The sequence below is a fragment of the Fistularia commersonii genome, chromosome 20 (genome assembly GCF_037954325.1).
Source record: "Fistularia commersonii isolate RoL2024-O1a breed Wild chromosome 20, RoL_Fcom_v1.0, whole genome shotgun sequence".
Lineage (NCBI taxonomy): Eukaryota > Metazoa > Chordata > Actinopteri > Syngnathiformes > Fistulariidae > Fistularia > Fistularia commersonii.
Genome location: NC_141303.1, coordinates 10493221 through 10514650, shown reverse-complemented (window position 1 = coordinate 10514650; position 21430 = coordinate 10493221). Strand labels below are relative to the sequence as shown.

General features: G+C 41.3%; 1 protein-coding gene across 2 annotated transcripts; it reads left to right on the top strand.

Moving 5' to 3' along the window:
* The first annotated feature begins 6830 nt into the window (after positions 1 to 6830).
* Positions 6831 to 17234, top strand: mideasa (mitotic deacetylase associated SANT domain protein a). Of its 2 annotated transcripts, none has more exons than XM_086166784.1 (12): positions 6831 to 8410; positions 9475 to 9690; positions 11206 to 11548; positions 11919 to 11985; positions 12092 to 12219; positions 12318 to 12421; positions 12581 to 12656; positions 12819 to 12907; positions 13781 to 13924; positions 14131 to 14250; positions 14479 to 14648; positions 16249 to 17234. In XM_086166784.1, the coding sequence occupies exons 1-12, from the start codon at positions 6971 to 6973 to the stop codon at positions 16505 to 16507; spliced, it is 3156 nt and encodes a 1051-aa protein (XP_086022910.1). In that variant the 5' UTR covers positions 6831 to 6970; the 3' UTR covers positions 16508 to 17234. The 2 variants fall into 2 exon arrangements, with proteins under 2 accessions (XP_086022910.1, XP_086022909.1); XM_086166783.1 differs by having other exon boundaries at positions 12092 to 12234.
* The last annotated feature ends 4196 nt before the right edge of the window (positions 17235 to 21430 follow it).

The window sequence follows — 21430 nt, the reverse complement described above, 5'->3', positions numbered from 1 at the left end:
GTAAACTGTGATAGTACTGTTTCACAGTTTGTCTATATGACATCACTAACATCAATGGTACAGATGTTTAAATTAAAAATGACAGATTGACATGCTCCTCAGGGAAATGTTATGGTGGCCACATAATAATGTGGATTTAGGAAAGGGTAGATGACTATGGTGTGCTCGGAAGCAGAGAGAAAAGAGGAAAGGCAAGAGTCTGGGACTCAGTGTAGGGACTATGAATATTGGGATGATGACAGGAAAAGGTAGAGAGTTGGTTTACATGACGCAAAGAAGGAAGGTGGATATCCCCAGAGATGAGAGTGGTAGACTTCAATGGGCATGTTGGTGCAGGCAATGGAGGCGATGAAGAAGTGATGGGCAGATTTGGTACCCAGGATAGGAACACAGAGGGACAGAAGGTGGTAGGCTTTGCAAAAAGGATGGAAATGGCTGTCGTGAATACTTTTTTCCAGAAAAGACAGGAACATAGGGTAGCTTACAAGACGGAAGTGGGAGCGTGCAGGTAGACTAAAACTTGTACAGGTGAGGTAATCTGAAAGAGATCAGTGACTGCAAAGTAGTGGTAGGTGAGTGTAGCCAAACAGCATGGAATGGTGGCTTGTAGGATGACTCTGGTGTCAAGGAAGATCAAAAGGACAAAGTGGTGGAAGCTGAAAAGGGAGGAGTGCTGTATGGTTTTCAGGGAGGAGTTGAGAAAGGCTCTGGGTGGTCAGGGAGAGCTTCCAGATGACTGGACAACTACAGCTGATGTGATAAACGAGACAGGTAGGAGAGTACTTAGTGTGTGGTCTGGAAGGAAAGGAAAGGACTGAAGAGAACAGACAGTAGTACAGGGAGATACAACACAAGGTAAAGATAGAGGTAGCAAAGGCAAAACAAAGGGCGTACGATGACTTGTATGCTCAGTTGGACAGTAAGGAGGGAGAGAATGATGTATACAGGTTGGCAAAACAGAGTGCTAGACATGGAAAGTATGTACAGCAGGTCATTAAGGATAGAGAAGGAAATGTATTGACAGATGCTAGAAGACTGATGGGAAGATGGAAAGAGCACTTTGAAGAGCTGATTAATGAAGAAAATGAAAGAGAGGGAAGGGTGGAAGAGATGACTATTGTAGACCGCAAAGTAGCAGAGATCAGTAAAAATGAGCAAGGCATTGAAGAGGATGAAGAGTAGAAAGGCAGTTGGTCCTGATGATGTACCTGTGGAAGTGTGGAAGTGTCTAGGAGAGGCAGCGGTAGAGTTTCTGACTAGATTATTCAACAGAGTGTGAGAAGATGCCTGAGGAATGAAGAAGTGTGATGATGCCCATTTTTAAGAATAAGAGGGATGTGCAGAATTGCAGTAACTACAGAGGGATAAAGTTGATGTGCCATACAACTAAGTTATGGGAAAGAGTAGTGGAAACTAGACTGAGCAGAAGTCAGCATTTGTGAGCAGCAGTATGGCTTCATGCCAAGAAAGAGTACTACAGTTGCAGTATTCGCTTTGAGAATGCTAATAGAGAAGTATAAAGAAGGTCAGAGGGAGCTGCATTGCACTTTTGTAGACCTAAAAAAAGCATATGACAGGGTGCCCAGAGAGGAACTCTGGTATCGTATGAGGAAGTCTGGAGTGATAGAAAAGTATGTTAGACTGGTGCAGGACATGAGTGCTAGCTATGAGACAGTGGTAAGGTGTGTTGTAGGTGTGACAGTGAAGTTCAAGGTGGAGGTGGGACTCCATCAGGGATCAGTTCTGAGTCACCACTTGTTTGCAGTGGTGATGGACAGGCTGAAAGAGGAGGTTAGAAAGGAATCTCCATGGACCATGACGTTTGCAGACAACATTGTAATGGGAGAGCCAGGAACAGGTTGAGGAAAATCTTGAGAGGTCGCGTTATGCTCTGGAAAAGAGAGGAGTGAAGGTTAGTCGGGGCAAGACAGACTATGTGACTGTGACTGAGAAGAACGCAGGTGGAACAGTGAGGCTACAGGGAGTGGAGATCAAGGAGTTGGAGGATTTCAAGTTCTTTGGGTCAGCAGTCCAGAGCAAGGAGACGTGTGGAGAAGAGTTAAAGAAACAGGTCCAAGCAGGTTGGAATGGGTGGAGAAAAGTGTCAGTGGTTCTATGCGATAGAAAACTATCAGCCTGAATGAAAGGAAAGCTGTACAAGACAGTGGTGAGACCAGCGATGCAGTATGGTCTAGAGACAGTTACAATGACGGGAAGACAGGAGGCAGCGCTCGAGGTCGCAGAGATGAAGATGTTGAGGTTCTCTTTGGGAGTGACGAGGATGTGTAGGATCAGGAATGAGTCAGTCAGAGGGACAACACATGTTAGATGTTTTGGAGAGATGGTTCAGTCATGTGCAGAGGAGGGATAGTGCATACATTGGGAGACAGATGTGGAATTGGAGCTGCCAGGCCGGATGTCTAGAGGAAGACCAAAGATAAGATTTATGGTCATGGTGAAAGAGGATATGAAATTAGTTTGTGTGAAAGAGGAGGATATAGACAATAGGGTTGGATGGAGAAGGTTGATTCGCTGTGGCGACCCCTGAAGGGAAAAGCCGAAAGGTAAAGAAGAAGATGACTATGGCTCCAGTGATGTGTCTAGAGGATGAAATCAGACTCCACTCCTTTCCCGTTTGGTAAGACCGGAGTGGAGCTCATATTGCCATTTTAAAATAAATCAATCTCTTTGTTCTTAATCTGATTACAGATTGACTGTTGTCAGATACCGTTGTGGCTCATATTCAGTCTTTGAGAATGTACTGAAGAGTAGCTTTTAAGACTGCATGAAGACAGCCATCTACCCAAGAAATTACCGTTGCCAGTTTTACTTGTAGACTAATCACACTGACAAAAATTTAGGTGTGTTAAGAGTTGTGGCTTGTGCACCATGTCTGGGTTTAATATCATCTGTCTGTATAGTAAATATTACATAAAAAAAAAACAACAGCTATGCATGTATATGGAGTTTCTAAAAGACTAATAGACTTGAAAGACAAAACTGATATGAAGGCAGTGAGTTATGAGATAAAACATGAGGGTTTTATCATCCTGCAGTTAGTTGTGGCTGAGACTGTAGCTGTAAGTAAAAAGTTGAAAAACAAAAAGATGAAGAGGAGCAAAATTTATAATGTGTCTCCTATGTCATCTGCAATTATTTTGCTGAGGAGGACCTTCCAAGAGAGCAACTCCCATGTTTCAATTTCAACTTGGTTTTATAGTTACCAAGTAATATCACACTTTTCCTGGATCACAATAAATTGTGTTTTTCAATCTCAGCTACTATTAAGTTTGTTTTTTTAAGCTTCAAATCTTCTTCTTCTATTGTGGATGGTATCCAGACTCTTGTATTGATGCCATCCTTTTTCCTTATTCAGTACACCACTCTTTCAAAAACTCCCAAGTTTTTCCCTTCCTGTCATCCTGTCACCCTCACCTCCCCCCAGCTCTAAAAGGTCCCAGGAGTCTTTCTCAATCTGGATCAGAAACTGTTTCTGTTGTCTTTCATTTTACCTTCGCCTCAGCAGTACAGTTACTATATGTCTCTGCATTTTAATCTTACTTTAACAAGATTAATAGTCATTATCCATTTTATCTACTGTCCCTTTCTCTTTAAAATTGCTATCTTCCTATTGACTCTTTCTAATGTATTCTCTTGGACAATATTCTCATGACTCCTTGTCCTTTATCTTTTGCCCATTTGTTTTGTGCGTCTCGTCATTCTTCTCAGCTGATTACTCTTTGTTTATATTTCACCAATTCTCCTGCTACAGATATTCCTTGCATATACCATCCAAATATTTGTACTCATTACATAACTGTGTCTTAATACTTTCATCTGGAATGAAAACTTCTGGAAATGAGCAGCCTCTCAAATGCAGGATTCTAATGAAAATGCAACAGAATTGGCTTTGTTTGTGCCTTTCCCCATGTCTCATCTTGCTAATTCTATAACGATCTAATACTCAGTTATAATAAGTAATATGTTTGTTGTGTCCTTAGCACTACTTTAGATTCTTTCATTTTCTAGTTCAATGCATACTTTTCAGAGAGATCCTTTGAAATCGATCAGTGGGGATCTGTTGCATGGATTATCCACCTGGGTACCCCAAAGATCAGTACTAGGTCCTCTTTTCTTTTCAAGTAACTCTTCTCAAGTAACATCATCTCAGCCTCAATTGTATTCCTTCCCTGTTAACATGTTATTGCTGTGCTGACAAAATTATTCTCTTTTTATCATCAACAGCAGATGACCAGTTTTGTCTCAGATCTAATCCCTTCCTCAAATCTTTACATGGATGAAAAAAGCAGCCTTCACCTTAATGTTCAACCAAGATCCTCATCATATAATCCAGTCCCTCTATTGAACAGATCAATATCACATGTGATCTTTTATCTGGTGTATCTGGTGTCCCTCAATCCTGCTGGGGTGTGTAACATCATGACTGTATAATGGACCCACTGTGGTACGTGTCTCACCTCCCTCAAGGTGATTTTCATCCCGTTCAATTTTATTTTGTCTGCTAAGACTTCTTGTCTCTATGCATATATACCAGAATTGTGGTTTACACAGTAAACACAGAGACACTCTTCAAAACAAGGCTTTCCTCCACACTGTCTGTTAGTACTTGGATCTGCCTTGGTTTTTGTCTTCCAAATTAAATACATTGTGTACATGACAAACATACAAATGACTCCAATTTGTCACATTACTCAGATTATGATTATTACTGACATTTTTGAGAAGACTGATTGTTCTTAAATACCCAGGCTAAATAACCCCCATTCCAATTGCTTTTCTTTTTATCTTTACATGCAATTAACCTAGTTAAGGATAGTATTGTTGTCTATCAATAATGCAATTCCTTCTGCTTCAAAATGTAGACCATTTTAACTGCTATTGTCATGATTAAAGATTTGGCTGTCCATGTATTTTAACATTATTTGACACTATTCTTTTGTGATTCTGCCTGTTTATTTATAGACGAAAGGACAAAAGTGGTGCAAAAATGCCATTAATAAAATAAATATAAATTCTGTGTAGCCTGGGTTACTTAAATTGAAGGAAAGATTATGATGCCTCAAGGTACGATCAGATATTAACAGTGTTCAACTTTTGCCACATGCAACTACATGTAACTACTTTCCAGATTTTCATTTTCTCTGTAGCGATGACAAAAGAAATTGACATCACAATTTTAGGATTCACAGTTGAGTGGATGGTAAAGTTTTTTTTTTTTTTGTAATGCAAAATGCACAATAGGTAAAGTCTGGTAAATCAACTCATCTGGATCATTTTGAATTGGGAATGGATGTAGTTCACCAAGTGTCACTGACCTCACCGCATTCTCAGTGCTTGTGCGGATTAAGTACAATGTCTTGCATCACACCTATTTCATAATTCACGTCAGTACTCGAAGTTCGAAGTGTGTCATTTGTTCATTTCAGTTCAAGAAGTGTTTTATGACATGACTACCAACGGAAAAATAGCGAAACGGGGTTCTTATACTCTCGACATTTGTCAGAAGTAAAACGTGCAGGGAGGAAAAAAAACCGAGTTGGAGCTCCGATGTTAATCCAGCACAAACTTTCCAAAAAAAAACCATAATTATGTTGGAAAAAGAATCCAAAAATTAGAGGAATTTCCCAGGTTCTGGTCGGTTGCAAGGGTTTGGGGGTCTATTTGGACGACGCGTCCACGTGATAACGAACCTCCGCCTTCCGGGTCAACCGTGACACCAAAACAAACGTACACGGATGCAGCAATGGGCGTGGCCAGGCAAGCAGGTTGGAAAACAGGATAAGCTTTGAGCTGTTTCGGGGTGAGGCAATATTTACAGTCGATGTTAAGGAGGTGCATTCGTGGCCGCACAGCTTTCCGTGTGTTTGCGCAATTTCGCAGCGTTTCTCGCTGCGCCAATGTGCCGAAATTACAACTCGATCGGCGCACTTCGACAACGTAACAGCTCCAACTTACGGAAATACCAGCGCAGGGGATCGCTGCGCGGCGGAGTTTTCACACCCGTCCGCTCATGTGCGCGGTTCGATGCGGGAAGAAAGTTGTGGACATGTTTTCCTGGCAGTGCAAGAGCTGACGAATACAATGCGTAACATTGTAACTACCGCGTAAACTGGACTTCTCAGTCGGTCGCGACTGCTCCCCCCCCCTCTCACAGGATTGTAGAGTCTCTTGATCGCCATATTGTGCGCTGCGAAAGTCGAAGGAAAAGTTGTCAAGAGTTATGACATTTGTTGCGCACAATCCCTTCATGGATCTGCACGCAGTCGACTTCGATCGCACCCGAAGGGACACCGTGGAGCTGCTCATTGATCGCTCTGCGCAACGTTTGTAAGGTTTGTTTACTGTTTACCCAAGACTCGCTGATCTCTCGTGTTGCAACTGTCCCGGCGCTTCCTTATTACTGGTTTCCATAAACATCACTGGCTATCGGTCTGCTTGTTGCACGATCTCCTTCGTTTCCTGTATTTCTTGTTATACCAAATGGCAGCCATTGTGCCAAAGTGCCTCCCTCTGTCTCTGCACGTCCAACTTGACAGGGCTGCGCCTTCGCAGCGCACCTGGACGTGCATATCTGGAAAGTTCTATGTCTACTTGGCGCCCAACTGAACAGATTATTCGTATGTTTAGGCCTCGATTTCGTCTTTGCCCCAGATGACAAAAGGCAGAGAAAAGGGCTCTGTCTAACCTTCTCTTTTTCTCTTAAGGTCCGGCACCGTAAAGCGGATAAGAAGAATGGGCAGCGAGCCTCAGATTTGATCGTGGAAGGAAGATTACGCGCCCCCCACCCAGCATTTCCTTTGGGATTTATATTTCCTCCCATTTACCCCTGCATACACAATAAAACCTTTGCAGCCACATGCAGTAATAACACACTGCGTAGGCTGTCTTCACACCCCAAGATCAAGTTTGAGAGGCCTGCCCTTAAAATTTTGCGGATTATAGTATTAGTATGAGTCTTCCTCCTCCAGTTAATACTGACAAAAGTAGCAAACATCGGGCTGCAGCCATGAAAGAGCCTGTGCAGCATTCAGGGGAGGTTTATTATGGCATGGGACCTCCAGCTTTGGAGTCAACTCACAGTGACTCTTCCAGCAGTTCTGGTGTGTATAACCCAGAGAAAGGTCCCCAGAATGTAGCGCAATATCAACAAACTGCTCCGGGAAAGTGGATACACCAGGACTCCCTGCAGGCCCCCGGATGGTCCCAGGAAGCTTCAGTGCAACCATGGGGCCAGAACTTTGGGACTTACATGGCTGGAGTGAATGTCAGGGGTCAGGTGCCCTTCCATAAAGGAGCACATGACAGTGTAAGTTTGGCGATGGCAGGTGAGAATCAGCTCCAGCGACCTGTTGAGGTTTACAGAGATGCCACTCGGACTCATACTCAGGGGAGGGGGCTTGAGTGGGAGCAGCATGCTGCAGCTGCGATGCATCAGGCTCAGCTACAAGCATATCAACATGGCCACAAAGGTGCAGATTTTCAGGTGCAGCCCCATGCTCCAGCTCCCAGTGTGCAGGCGTCCATGCTACAGCCCTTCCAGACGACATTCAGGCCCAACAAACAACAGTTTTCGTCAGGATATTACTTCCCAGGGAACAAGGGAATGCAGAGCCTGGCTTACAATGAACAGCCTAAAAGTCAACAGCAGTTGTTGCACCAGATGCAGCAGCAACAAATGCACCATCAGCAGCAGCAGCAACAACAGTTGCAACAGCAGCATCAACTTCAGCTGCAGCAGCAGCACTTACAGCAGCAGCAACACCAAATCCAGCAGCACCAAATTCAACAGCAACAAATGCAGCAAATGCAACAGTTTCACCAGCAGCAACTTCAGAAAATGCAACAGCAGCAACTGCAGCAGCAAAACGTCGCCCAAGAAGAAACGGCGCAACTTCAGGTGCAGTCGAAGCTGCCACAAACTCAGAACTTTGTGTCTTACCAGCCTCCTGAAGCGAATCCTCCTGGCAGTGCGTCAAAAAATGAAGCGGTCCAATCCGTTGAGTTGCAACAGGAAGCTGAAGTCAAAAGTGAAGAGTCTTCTGTCATGGTCAGTGCCTATCCTGAAAAGGTCATCAGCAACCCCTCAGAACCATTAGATGCACAGCCAGGTGTACCTCGACGCTCACGCCGTCTTTCCAGAGAAGGACAGTCTCCCCAGGCACCCCCTTCCACTAACATTTGGGGTCAGGCCTCCAAAGAGCCTCTTATGTCCCAGAATGGAGTGGCAGTTCAAGCCGTAAGAGGGGAAAGCCAAGGAGCTTCAGGGGGCGTGATCCAGAGCACTCGTAGGAAGAGGAGAGCATCTAAGGAGATCAACTTGGAGACTCTTGCCCAGAAGGCCTCAGAAATGCCTTCCCTGCCCGAATCCCTGCCTGCTAAGAAAAATGAGGTTAAGAAATCACCTACATTTTTTTCGGTAGCAAAGTCTTATTTTCATGACAATCTCGGCGTGAAATGGCTGTTCAGTGTTTGCTTAAGGGAAATGTAGCAGAGCAAGAATTGCAAGTGCTGCTAATTCACAAATGTGAGCTCAAATTTTGTCATCTGTCAACGCTGGGTAGCTGCTGGACAAAGAGGAAGAATCCTGTTTCAATGCAAAGGTTCCCTGTGGTTACAAAATCAGTTTCTTGGGTCTGGTTGCTTGCCTGAGTTTGTAAAAAAGTGGATGTAGCTTCTCTGTGTGGAAAGTGAAGGCACTGCAGAACATACACTGTTGATCTGTGATAGGAAGCTCTTGCAAGCAAGAAGTCTGTTCTGTAGCAATTGTTCAGATAATGACTCAGCCTCTTACATTATTTCCTTCGTAAATATTTAAAGATGTAATCAACCGGATCACACGTTTCAGGCCTTTTTACGCCACAGCCCGGGCTTTCCCTTTTTTAGATTTCAATAAGAGTTCTAATTTTATTGCTGCAAGAAAGCTAATTATGGCAAGGTAATTTGAAGTTTGCACTGCCAAAGAAAGCAACAGTTTCACTAAACCGATATTTAAGACAAAAATGAATTGAAATCGTGTTTTGTCACTTTCATTGGGTCAGCCCAGGAATATTTAGCTCTCTGTCCCCAAGGATTGCGGCTTTCTTTCGCAGAGTGTGCAGACTGGATTTACAGTTGAGCAGCTGCATGTCTGCACACCTCCACATTCCTCAGGCCTGTTCTCAGTCATTCAGCAGTACATGGGAGGGGCAGAGGTGTCAGCCAGCATGGTTTAACACTCCCCCCTGGTCCATAACACACATCAGATGAGTTTAATATCTGCATACGCACCTCAGAGATGGTGTCATGTTGTGGTTGATAGTAACACACAGACACACACACATACAGTATATATGTAATTAATCACTGTAAAAAGCTTCAAAATCATGTAAATTCATGCACATGCACTTTCATTACCTATTTTCCTTACTGTGTTCTAATTTTCTCTCTACTTAACTCAATGCTTTGCCTCAACAGGGAGAAGGTCCTCTCGGCAGGCAGGCCACCATGGTCCCGCTAGTTATCCCTGTGTCTGTGCCGGTGCACAGGGGTCCGATGGAACCTCAGGGGGTTTGGTCTCAGGGACGACTTGGCCAAGGCGAGAGGGCCGAGGAACAGTCTGACCATAAACCCTCTGTCATTGTGGCTCGGCGGAGGTCCCGCAGAACCTCACTGACTGAGAATAATGATCAGGTTGGTCCACTTAAAACATCTTTGGATCATTGAGATGTTCTGATTGTTGTCAATTCTGTTTGTGACCTAAAGGATGGCTTTTAAGGGTGACCTTAAATAGGTTTTGCATTGTGACTATGACTTTTCTGTTTTGTTTTTAATGAACTTTTCAAGCCTTTAACACAAATGTAGGGGACCTTAAAAGTCTCAAATAGACACAAAGTTTTCTTTTAATGGAGTCAAAGATCAGTCTCTGGTTTGTGTAGCTTCCAGATATCTATTCCATGTCTTTCTTTTCCTTACATCTGTCATTGTCTGACTTGCTCTTTTGAGATGTTTTACTGGAGATGGAGTTGTGAGTTGACTTACACGACCAGAAGAAGCCAATATGTGCTCAGTTTAAATTCTAAGAACATCTTAATGAAAGCAGCAAAAAAGACATATTGATCTGCAGTATTGAGTCTGCATTATGGCAAATAGGTAGCACTTCTACTTCTTATCGAATACAGCCAATCACACTGGAGATTAAGGCTTTGTTGAAGACGATCGGTTGTGATTTTTAAAGAGAATGGGGAAAATTGAGACCACAAGGCCTCCAATAACCCCATCCTATTCCATGCGTACAGATACCATGTTCATGAAGCACGGTTAGTTAAATTAGTTAGCTCTATACTGCTGCTGTTATTGTGAAAGTACTTCATGCTAAGGCTGCATCTTTGGACTTATGAAATTCTGGTCCGTGTTATAATTGAATAGAATATAGAAAGCTGAGTTTTTTGTCTGTAAGCCTTTATTTGCACAGCAGCGAAAACAAGAGCACTTATTTTTTGCGATTGGCCTACAAATGTTTGTTTCCCACATCAGACAGATGCTTGAGTTTCATCTGCACACAGACAGCCTTCTCAGGTTGCTGCGGAAACTCTGATCAAACTTTCTACAAAGTCTGAGGTGTGCATTTAAAAACAGTGAGATGCTCCAAAATCCTGAATACATGTCGCTACAGCTGCACAATCTCTTCTACCATCGGCGCGAATCTTAGACAATCAACCTTTATTGCTTTGGAGGAGATTTGTTAATAGAGAGTAAAACTAAAAAAAAGGATGATGACGTGCTCAATGTTGTTTATCTATGTTATGTAACCTTTTTTTAAAGTGCGGATTTAAAAACATCAGGTTTCTCAACTCTTAAGTTTGATCAATTAGAATTTTTATAATTTTATACCATTCCCTCTAAACTGCATGTTTAACAAAATTGCAGTTTCATTCAATGCGATACTATATATTTATGAGGAGCCCTAGTAGCCCTATTTTGAAGGTATGTGTCTGAAACTATTCACTACCAGTCTGGAAAAAGTTTGCATCCCACAAAAATGTGATCAATTGGTACTAATTTGTATGGCTTTAAGGTAAAAGTAATATATTCTGTATGTTTCTTTGAGGAAATGTGAGAGAAGCATGACGTTGGTGATGATGATTGTTGTAAACAGGATTTAGAGATCAAACCACAAAATACAAATTAGTCGTTTCATTGATCCAGGACGGAGATACTGATCCAGGACTTGATGAGGATGGAAAATCCAAATTCAAGCGCCGGCCTCGCCCCGAGCCCCTGATCATCCCCCCTCCGAAACCAGCAACTTTTATTCCCCCATCCGTTTACTCCAGCATCACATCCTACCAGAGCAACCTGCGTTCCCCTGTTCGCCTTCCAGACAATCCCCTCACCTTGCCCCCCTACACACCTCCACCCATTCTGTCTCCTGTTCGGGAGGGCTCAGGACTCTACTTCTCCACTTTTCTTACCAACATTGCCGTAAGCAACCAAATCCTTCCACCGCCTGCCACGCCAAAGTCTGCAGCAAGAAGTCTCCTGCGCTCCAGTAAGTCAAGGCTCTTGCAATGTACGGTTACTGTCACAGATTAAATAGACTCAAACACTTACTTAACTTTAACTCCCAACCCTACAATCGACCGTATTTGAAGACTTTCCGATATTTAGTTGATGCCCGGTGCAGCTGGTATTGTTTTAAGCTTGCGTGATCATGATAACAGTTAAATGCTGCACGAATACTTTTAATGTCCTCTTTTTACTGTACTTATGCTGTGAATAGAAATTGAAAATATCAGGCATTGTATCCATACCAGAATTTTTTTCCCTTCCCAGTTGTCAGTACGGTCAGGCTATATTTGTCGGGGGTCTTAATTGTACTGGTGAATCCTTATCAAATGATATGATGCACTTCTTTACAGCAAGTTCAGAAATCACCCCTCCGATCCTGCCCATGATCACTGATGCCACACCTGTCAGCCTTGAACCGTAAGTTCCAGTCTGCTCAACAAGCCTGTGACTCATTAAAACCTGCCGGACACTGGTTATCTCAAACATTGTCTGTGTCCTGTTTTTTTTTTTTTTTTTTACCTAGGCGTATTAACATCGGGCTTCAATACCAGGCAGAAATTCCCGAGTTGCAAGATCAACTTTCGTCACAGTTGGACGAGCACAAGGCTGACTTAGTTTGGGTCCCTTTGGATGACTTCCAGCTTAAACATGGTGACCAAAAGAGCTGTTAGTATCATGTCATAAATTGCCTCTTGTGAGCTTTCTTGAGTCTGTCCAACTTAAACAGCTTCCTCATATTGTCCTTCTAGTGGAGTATTTGATGAACATGGCTTGTTCAAGTGTCCTCATCGGTGGAGGGACAAACCAGGAGCTGGTGTTACACTGTTTACATGAAAGCGGCGGCGATTTCCTTGTGAGTATAGTAATTGCCATTGAATGGGAAAGTAACGAACAAAAGACCCGCTGAGTCTGGAGTAAATCGTTTGACGTGTGTTTTTCAACTTCATTTACACTTCATAAATGTTTATATAAGAGGTAATCATAAAATAACTTCAAATCATTGGTATTACAGGAGACACTTGGGCGTTTGATGTATCAGGATCCAATCTTCCCCAAAGGCCACCAGCTGGCAGGTTATCACTACTCAGGTAGGCTTCCATAAGTCATTTCTATAAACATTTTTTTTTGCTTGCTCATTTAAAAAAAGAGAGAAAAGTAATTCATAAATGTTTCCACATTTTACTGTAAATCCTGTTTCCTTGTTTGCACATTAATTTGAAAAGGCTGTCCTTGCTGTCATTTGCCGACAGGCTCTGACAACTGGACGGCTGAAGAGAAGCACTACTTCAACAAAGGGATCTCTGCCTACAGGAAGGACTTCTTTCTTGTTCAGAAACTGGTACAAGTGTTCTTTTTACTATCACTATTGTCTCAGAATTTACTCTCGGATGACTCAAAATCAATCATAAAAACAGGTCATTTCAATTAATTTTGACTTGAATAAATCAGTTCCACATTGATTGTCAGTAAAGGGAGCCAAACAAATGAATGCCACAGTTATAGTGGTTATTTTTTCTAAGCTGCATTTTAAAAAGTCTGTTTGTAAACGATAGAGCATATAATAATCTATACTTTCTTAATCCCCTGTGGGGAAATTCCAAACATTTTAATGCCACATTTATAGTGTTTTTTTTTTTTCCTAAGCTGCATTTTGACAAGTCTGTTTGTAAACGATAAAGCATATAATAATTTATACTTTATTAATCCCCTGTGGGGAAATTCCTTCTCTGCATTTAACCCATCATGGAAGAACCATGAGCAGTTTGGCTGCTGTTTATCAGCTCCAGGGGAGCAGTTAGTGGTTCAGTGTCTTGCTCAACAACTCTTCAACACGCTAAGAGGAGCCGGGAATCGAACCAGAAATGTTTGGGCCCAAGGACTATTGCTCTGCCTCCTGCGCCACGACGCCCCCCCATATCTTCTATAGCCTGTTCATCATTATATTTATATCTTGTTTGATTTGGTATTTGTTAACATAATGTTCTGCTCTTATCAGTTTTGAGTTAAATTCACATTAGCTCATGTCTATTAAACTGACACAATATGGCCTTTTTTGGAGTTCCTGAAGGCTTTTAGGAATGCATTAATTAAAGTAACAAATACTGACAAAAAGCATTTTTCAGATGAAGCACAAATGTGTTACATGCACATTTTATCATTTATATCTGAATTCTACGAACCTCATGGTTGACCCCCCACCCCCCCACCCAAGGTGCGGACTAAGACTGTGGCTCAGTGTGTGGAATTCTACTACACATACAAGAAGCAGGTTAAGATCGCACGCAATGGGATTTCAATCTACGGCCCTCCAGCTTCACCACTGGATAAATACTCGGAGGCTGTGGTGGACATTAAGGTAAACTTGACTTGTCTTTTGTGACAATGTGATACAGTTTTCCAGATTCTCTGAATCTGTTTTTTAGTTGTATTTTTCTGTGTTAAACCAACTTGCTAATTTTCACTTGAAGTTTCGTGTCTGTCATGAAAAAGTATTTTCTTTATAGCCAGGGGCGACAAAATCTGAACCTGCCAAGTAAATGTTATTGTTTTGGGATTCACTAGAGTTCACAGCACACAAAACCGTCTCAAGCACAGGATGTGGACAACAAGATGAGTGTATCCAGTGGCCAAGAGAGCAGCCACCAGGCCAGGGTTGCTCAGTCACTTCAGGTTCATGACTATGTAGGTGTTTCATTTCACACATCACCACTTGATCATAGTCAAAGCTCATGTAATATTACTTATATTTTCTAATATATGATAATATCATTGATTATAATATATGATGATATAATTATCCAATTTTAGTGATCATCTCCTGAAGTTAGCCATTCATCAATTGTGTTTCTTTGTTTCAGTATCAAGGTATCTGGTCAACTTGATCTCACCCAGATATATTGTACCTTTCAGGCGGGAACATTGCTGGTGCTAAAAGAGCCAGGAGCCATCAAAAAGGAGGTTAATCAACCAACTGCACCCCACAAGTTGCGGGGTGAGCCGGTGGCAAAGAAGGGCAAGGTGCCGACTAAGCCCGCGCCACAGGATCCGGATATGGTATTTCCATGCAAGAAATGCAACAGGTAAAGACAATTGATAATTCTGTTATGACTTTGGTCTTGTGGGTATGTTATGACCTGTATCCATGGAGTATGGTGATCTGGTGTGTACTGTATAAAGTGATCCTATTTTTGCATTGAGGTATTTTGCCTCATGGAGACAGTGAGAAGTGTACAGATTATTCACTGTCTCTAAAGTAGCATGCATCTACCTAAGACTGTACACCATACCGATGTACCGGTACTTAATCTCATATATTGTGTAAAATATTTTGGTTATTGAGGATGTCTATTAACTCCTAAAAACCAAATCAGTCAGATTTTTGTCGATGCTTAAGTTCACCATTAAGAAGGCCATCTGACCTCACAGCTTTACACTCTGGTAATGAAATGTAGCGATGGATTCACAGGCCTTTATGTTTAGAAACAAAGTAAATGATTCACTTGAGAGACTCACCCTATCAGGTCATGGTTTGGCAGCCAGTCATCAGGTGGAGGCCAGGTGAATCTCAGGACAAGGGGGTGCAGTTTGGCAAGAGAAGATAAATGGTCTGAAAGAGGAGAGAGAGAAGCCATCTACATCAGACAGGAACAGGACCATTAACGGAAGGAGATCTACAACCGCCATATGTCAGCCATCTAAGACACATTTACACCTTACTCAGGCGACAAGTGACTCTCTAGATAAGTTTAAACCCAGCTGGACCAAAATGAACTTTGTACCCAAACACCTTTCTCAAACCTCAGGCTTTCATTTAATGTGGAGGTATAGCTGTACTGCATAAAGTTTCTGTGGTTGTTTTCTTAATCTACAAATTTCTCAGTTTACATGCACACATTTTTAGTTCATATCTTATTATGTATTATAAGCTTTACCAAAATGGATGAAAGAAGACAATGAGATAATCACACAAAGATCCAATGGCAGTTAGCAGTTATTGTTACCACTATTACTAAAGTACCCCGTCACATACCCAGCGTCGTCCTCTACTACGGAAGAGTCCTCCAGTGCGGCTGCAGCCTTTCACACATACCAATCTGTCTGAGCCAAACACTCCTAAAGCATGCTCTCAATTTTTAGGATCCAGAGTTTGATTTGAGTGACGGGGTTTGTTTATTTCAATCTTTGTCTGTAAGCGTGGTACAGAAAGAAAGAGATGTGGTCCAAAGTGGGTGTTGTCCTGTATGGAACACATATGTCACTCCAGTCATGATTCAGTGTGTTCTTATCACAGGTGGGAATGTTCACATGTTAATGGTATGTGGGTAGTACAGTCCCTAAGTTGCGTTGGATAAAATCACCATCGGCATTCACAGCATCAGGACGATCCACTGTATTGTCTTTCTGTTATGGCCACAAATTAAAGAAAAAAGTATACTAATTCAATTGGTACAAAAAGAGAAGGAATTTTTTTATACATTTTGGCTTGGTTATACTGCATGGAAGTATACTTTTTCAGAGGATACACAAAAACCGTAGAGGTTATCATTACATCCAGTGAAATTCATTATTTCCTTTTAAATTCCCTTTGTCAAAGTTCACATTCCAATCAGTAGTGTTAAAACATGTTTGCAGGGTTGTTCTGCTGTCTGTGTGTGAGTTGAATAACTTTCTCTGTTTTAGGGTCTTTAATAAAGTGAAGAGTCGAAGTGCCCACATGAAGAGCCACGCCGAGCAGGAGAAGAAGGCTGCAGCGCTGCGCTTGAGGGAGGAGGAAGAGCAGGCAGCGGCTGCAGCGCGTGCCAGGAAGGCTGCGGCGGCGTCCGCAGCAATGGGGGCATACCAGAGTGGTAATGGGATTGGAGCGACTGATCATGGAGAGATCAGCAGCCAGGAAGACTCATCCGTGGGAGAGGATGACAATGATGAAGACTGGCACTGAGGAACTAAACACGGGTGGAAAAAATTAATTGAAAAAGAGAGGAATGGGTAAAATGAGGGAAAGGATGGAAAAAAAAAATGCCACGTGAACTAAACAAGCACAATAGAATGTCTTCCTGTTTTGCTTTCATACTCCTGGCTGATGTCTCTGTGTGACTGTTAAACAGCTTTACACTCATTAACCAGGGAGTCTCACTCCACATTTTCACACATTTGTACCTTTTTATATTTTAAATATTCAGAGTAAGTTTATTTTTTTGTAAATGCACTTATAAATACTATATGCCTCTGCTTTTGCCGATATTGCCTTTTATATCCTTTATTTAATTGAGTATATGTCAAATTAGTATGCCTTTTCAGTGTGTGGACTTGTAATGGTTATTGAGGTGCTCCGTTCAGCATTAATAATAACACATTGAGATCAAGCTATCCTGATGGTAGAAACCCTTTTATTAAAAATATAGTTAAACCTTGTATTTAAAGTCTTTTTGGGTGGAAAATATTGTCTTCAATGTCGCCAATTTACAGTATGCTTTTTTAGGTTGGTTGGAACCTTATTTTTACAACTAAGGGACCTTTTGAAATTGTGTACAAAAAAGTATATGTAAAATTGCCATATATTTATGATGCTTCATTTCCCAATGATTTTGGTTACAGAAAACTAATCAATTGAGCTGTAATATGTGAAATGAAAAGTTTAAAACTTTATTAAAATATATTAAATAAGACTTTGTTGCAGTACAGTGGAAAATGTGATTGCGAAGAGGTGGGAAAAAATACTAAATGCATATATTTCATACAAAGAGTCAGTAAGAAGCAAAAATTGTCTCCTCTCAGGCCGTTGACTATATTACTTTGTGGCCACCAGATGGAGACACTCATCCATGTCATTTGAATGCTTCCCTCTGTCGAATTTGAGGATGGACAGATAAATTGTTGTTGGAGTAGAAATTGTGCTGAGGCCACTCTGATCACAGGGATTGAATAGCAAACAATGACCGACTTTGTCTCCCGCTTTTATTTAATCTATTTTTGCAACAAAATACTTCCCATCAGTCTTTTGATCCGTGCTGATTGCAGTCAATGTGCCAGAAAGGCGGTGGCATATTGTTTTGAAGTTGATTTATTGTCTGCCCTGGGTGTGGTGACATCTGGCAGTAATCCACAGATTGGATAGGAAGTCGAAAAGTCAAAGGGAGAGGCGACAGTTCTTATGTGTCTTAACCTTACATGACCAGCAGGGGACTCACTAGATGACCATAAATAAGAGTCAAAATGTCCAGATGTTTTTTTTTTATTATTTTAAATTGCCATATTCATACTTACTTTGAAGTAAATAACTTACTGATATCATTTATATTCTGCAGCTTTAGGGCAAAACATCTGTCACAGTCGTATGTATTTCATCAGGACTCGGATGCTCCATCCTGTTTATATCCCGTTACTCCCAGTTTTAAGAAAGAAAAGAGTGCAAGATGTTAGTGCACAAAGCAGGGGTTACTGTCACAAGCTCTCTTGGCACAATTCATGCATTGATCTGCGGTGACATAACTCAACCTTTTAAGAGCTTACTCAGCAGAGGATAGAGTTACCTGATGTTCCCAGGGGATGAAATCCACATCATCCACATCCTCTCCATACAATACACAGATATCTCTGAGTCTTCAAAACGCATCACTAGTACAACACTCTACTTAATATTTACACTTTCCCTGCTATTAAAACAAACAACTGAGATGGAGAAATAATTATGATAGTTGAGTGATAAGATTTCATCTTGCGCCTATTATTTTTTTTCCTGAAGACTCAGGAAGACTCATGATTTACTTAGACTGTATCCAGTTTTAGGTGAAATCAACACAACCAACTATCTGAACTAGTTTCATGACTGATAAGGCTGTGTGTTTTATGCACTGTGAATACCAACCACAGGCATCTAGCAGACAGAGGCAAATCTGTGGCGCCTCATCTGCCCTTGAGATGAATTTGGGGACTGCAAGCACAATAATATATTTTGAAATGCGCTAAAAATAAGCTTAACGGCATGGTATCTATGGCAAAATATATTTTAAAGTCAACCTTCAGCTAATTCCTGGTCAGGTTCCAACTCCAAAGAAGCTGACAGAAATTGAATTATGGTTAAGTAGCTGGTTTGATAGAACAGCTACCTGTGAGGATTCTTTGTCCCTCTATTCCTCAAGGGCCTCCCTTGTTATTACAAATAAATATTTATCCACTTTTTGTTGCGTATAAGAGAAAACCCACCGGCCCACCAGTGACAGATTGGAAAGTGAAGACTGTGAACCCAATCACTCAGGAAACTTTCTCTTCTGCAGAGCCTTTTCTTTGAATCACTACAAGTCAATTCATGAATAATTATATTCATAAATAATGATACTGTGCAAAAATTAACAGCTTGATGAAAGGTGTTGGGAGATCTATATGTGCCTGTGTTCTCACTTAAAATGTTAAAACGAATAAACATCTTCTCCTTTGCAGATATATTTTTCATAAGGCTCCTGTTTCAATTTAAAAAATCAACTTGACTCCCTTTATTTAGGTACATCAGAGCACAAGTTGAGGATTACAAGACCCTCAAGAAAAGTTTGATCTTCTTTGATCATGAGGGGTGGATTCACTGTGTTGTGATTCAAACCTGTGGAATATTTTTTTAGATTTTCAATCATGCAATTTCTGTTCTGCCCTTCACCTCACATGGGAAGATTCAAAACATTTGTCCAAAGTAAGCAATCCAAAAATGAGTTAACCTTAGTGTCAACCTTAAACAGCAGAAATTCAACACCTGTGTTTTCCCTGGCTTCTTCCCACAGAAGCAAAACTATTCAAATATACACAGTGTAAATCACTACTGTTAATGGCTAAAATAAAACATATTGAAACAGGCTTCAAATAATAAACTGCAGACAACGTTATTGGGTATGATGTATATATGACGTCAAATCGTAACTTTAAAAGATCAGGGTTCAAACATTCCACATACTCTCAGCTTAAATGCCAAATTTTTGTAGCAGTATGGTATGTAATTATAATCCGCGTGTCTTAAATCAAACAGCCGACCCAGATATAATCTTTTGGAGAGTATGGGCCCTTTGCTGGGGAGGTCTCAGTGTTTGCACTGCGGCGGAAGTCTTTGACGAAGGTCAGAGGAACATTGGATGTACGGGTGCTGGCAAGATTTGCTCAGAGTTTCGGCTATTCAGGGGGATGATGATGAGTCTGTGGTGGTTTATGGTTGAAATCAGGATTTGTCCCTGGTCTTTGGACCTGGGAATGAGGACAGAGAAAGCAGCTAGACAGTCACAGTAAATAAGGTTAGAGATGGAGGAGTGGATGCAGACGTTACAAGGCCAAATGATGTGTTGCTGAAGAGACAAGAGCAAAGATGGGATCAATGTCACTAAATGTCTGGAAGATGAATGTGAAGTTCTTGTTAGCAGGGTCAAGGTTGATTGGATGTTGAGCTGAACTGAACATTAAGATTATTTATGTTCAGCAATTCAGTGATAAAACTTTATTTTCTGGGCGGGACTTTTGGTCCTGCATGTATCAGTGCGGATTTACTGTAAAAAAGCTGCATAGCACAAAGGTGAGATTTTGAACTGAAAGAGTGAATTATCAGATCAATTTCTCTCTTCTCAACAAATGTTTTTCTTAGACTTAATTTTATATTGTTTAAATTTTTGAAAAAATAAAACAAAACTAAACAACCATTTTTTTCAGTTTTCCACAGCAGTCTTTATTCACATTCTTATGATGTGGCAACAGATTTGTTATGATTTGGATAAATTTGTCCTCCTGCAATTGTGTCTGGTCCATTTATTCTGCAGCTTGTCTGTGCGATTTTGCCCAGCTGGTAGAGTGGGCATCGCCAAAGGTTAGTCGTTCAATTTGTATGCCGAAGTGTCCTTGGTCAAGACACTGAACGCCCACTTTCTCCAGATAGTCTGGATAGCAACTTGAATGTTAGCTCTGCCGCAATTGGTGTGTGTAAATACAGTCTAAAACAAGGTAATGAAAGCACTATTTAACTAGAGACCATTAATTCGTTCCTGTTTTTCTGCCTGGATTCCTTCTGTCCTGACTTTATCCCTCATTAATTGCTTATTTCTGCTCCAGTAAGCTCCATATGTTACCAATCCAGTTAAATTCGGCAATAAATTACTTTCGAATATACCTAAATTCAGTCTCAAGTCTCTGAATATACACCTGGGTTCACCGGGTCGGCTTTGACAGCGTGTTCTGTAGTAGACACTTTTTTGGAAAAATAGACAAACAAACTGGCACAGAAAGAGGCATAATCTGCTTGGCTGATGTAATATATTCATTGATGCATTCATTTTAATATCATTTGTGCGGTTAATGACAACATGTGTTTGATGTAAATTTACCTTTTTAATCTTATATTTGTTTTTCATATATTTTTTTGCAAGTTTTATTTTCCAGTTCGTTACTTGGATGGTCTGCTGTCTTTTGACAGGATTTTGATGTAATCCGCCATTTTTTAAAATCAGCATTCCCTCATTTTACATTAAAGATCCTCCTGACCTTTCTTACTGGCCATCTTCCTCCTGTGAACTTCTATTGTACTGAACATCATCACTCTAGCCTTGTCTGAACCCAGCTGTCCTTGATGTCCGACCAAAATCACTCCCGGTAATTAGGATAGTGGCTATATAACTGACAAACCACTCTGCTCAATTTCAATGTGTGGTCCGTTGCCTTGAGCCATTAAATTTGCTCAGCTGACCTCCAGACCCGGGACACCTCCCGCTTTGATTGGTTACATGTGAGTCACCTTCATCATACATTTCACCGCATTTTATTCACAGCCAGTCACAACACCACATTGTTCCGCAGTGTGCCGGCATTGCTCCATCCTTGCTCCATCCTTGCTCCATCCTTG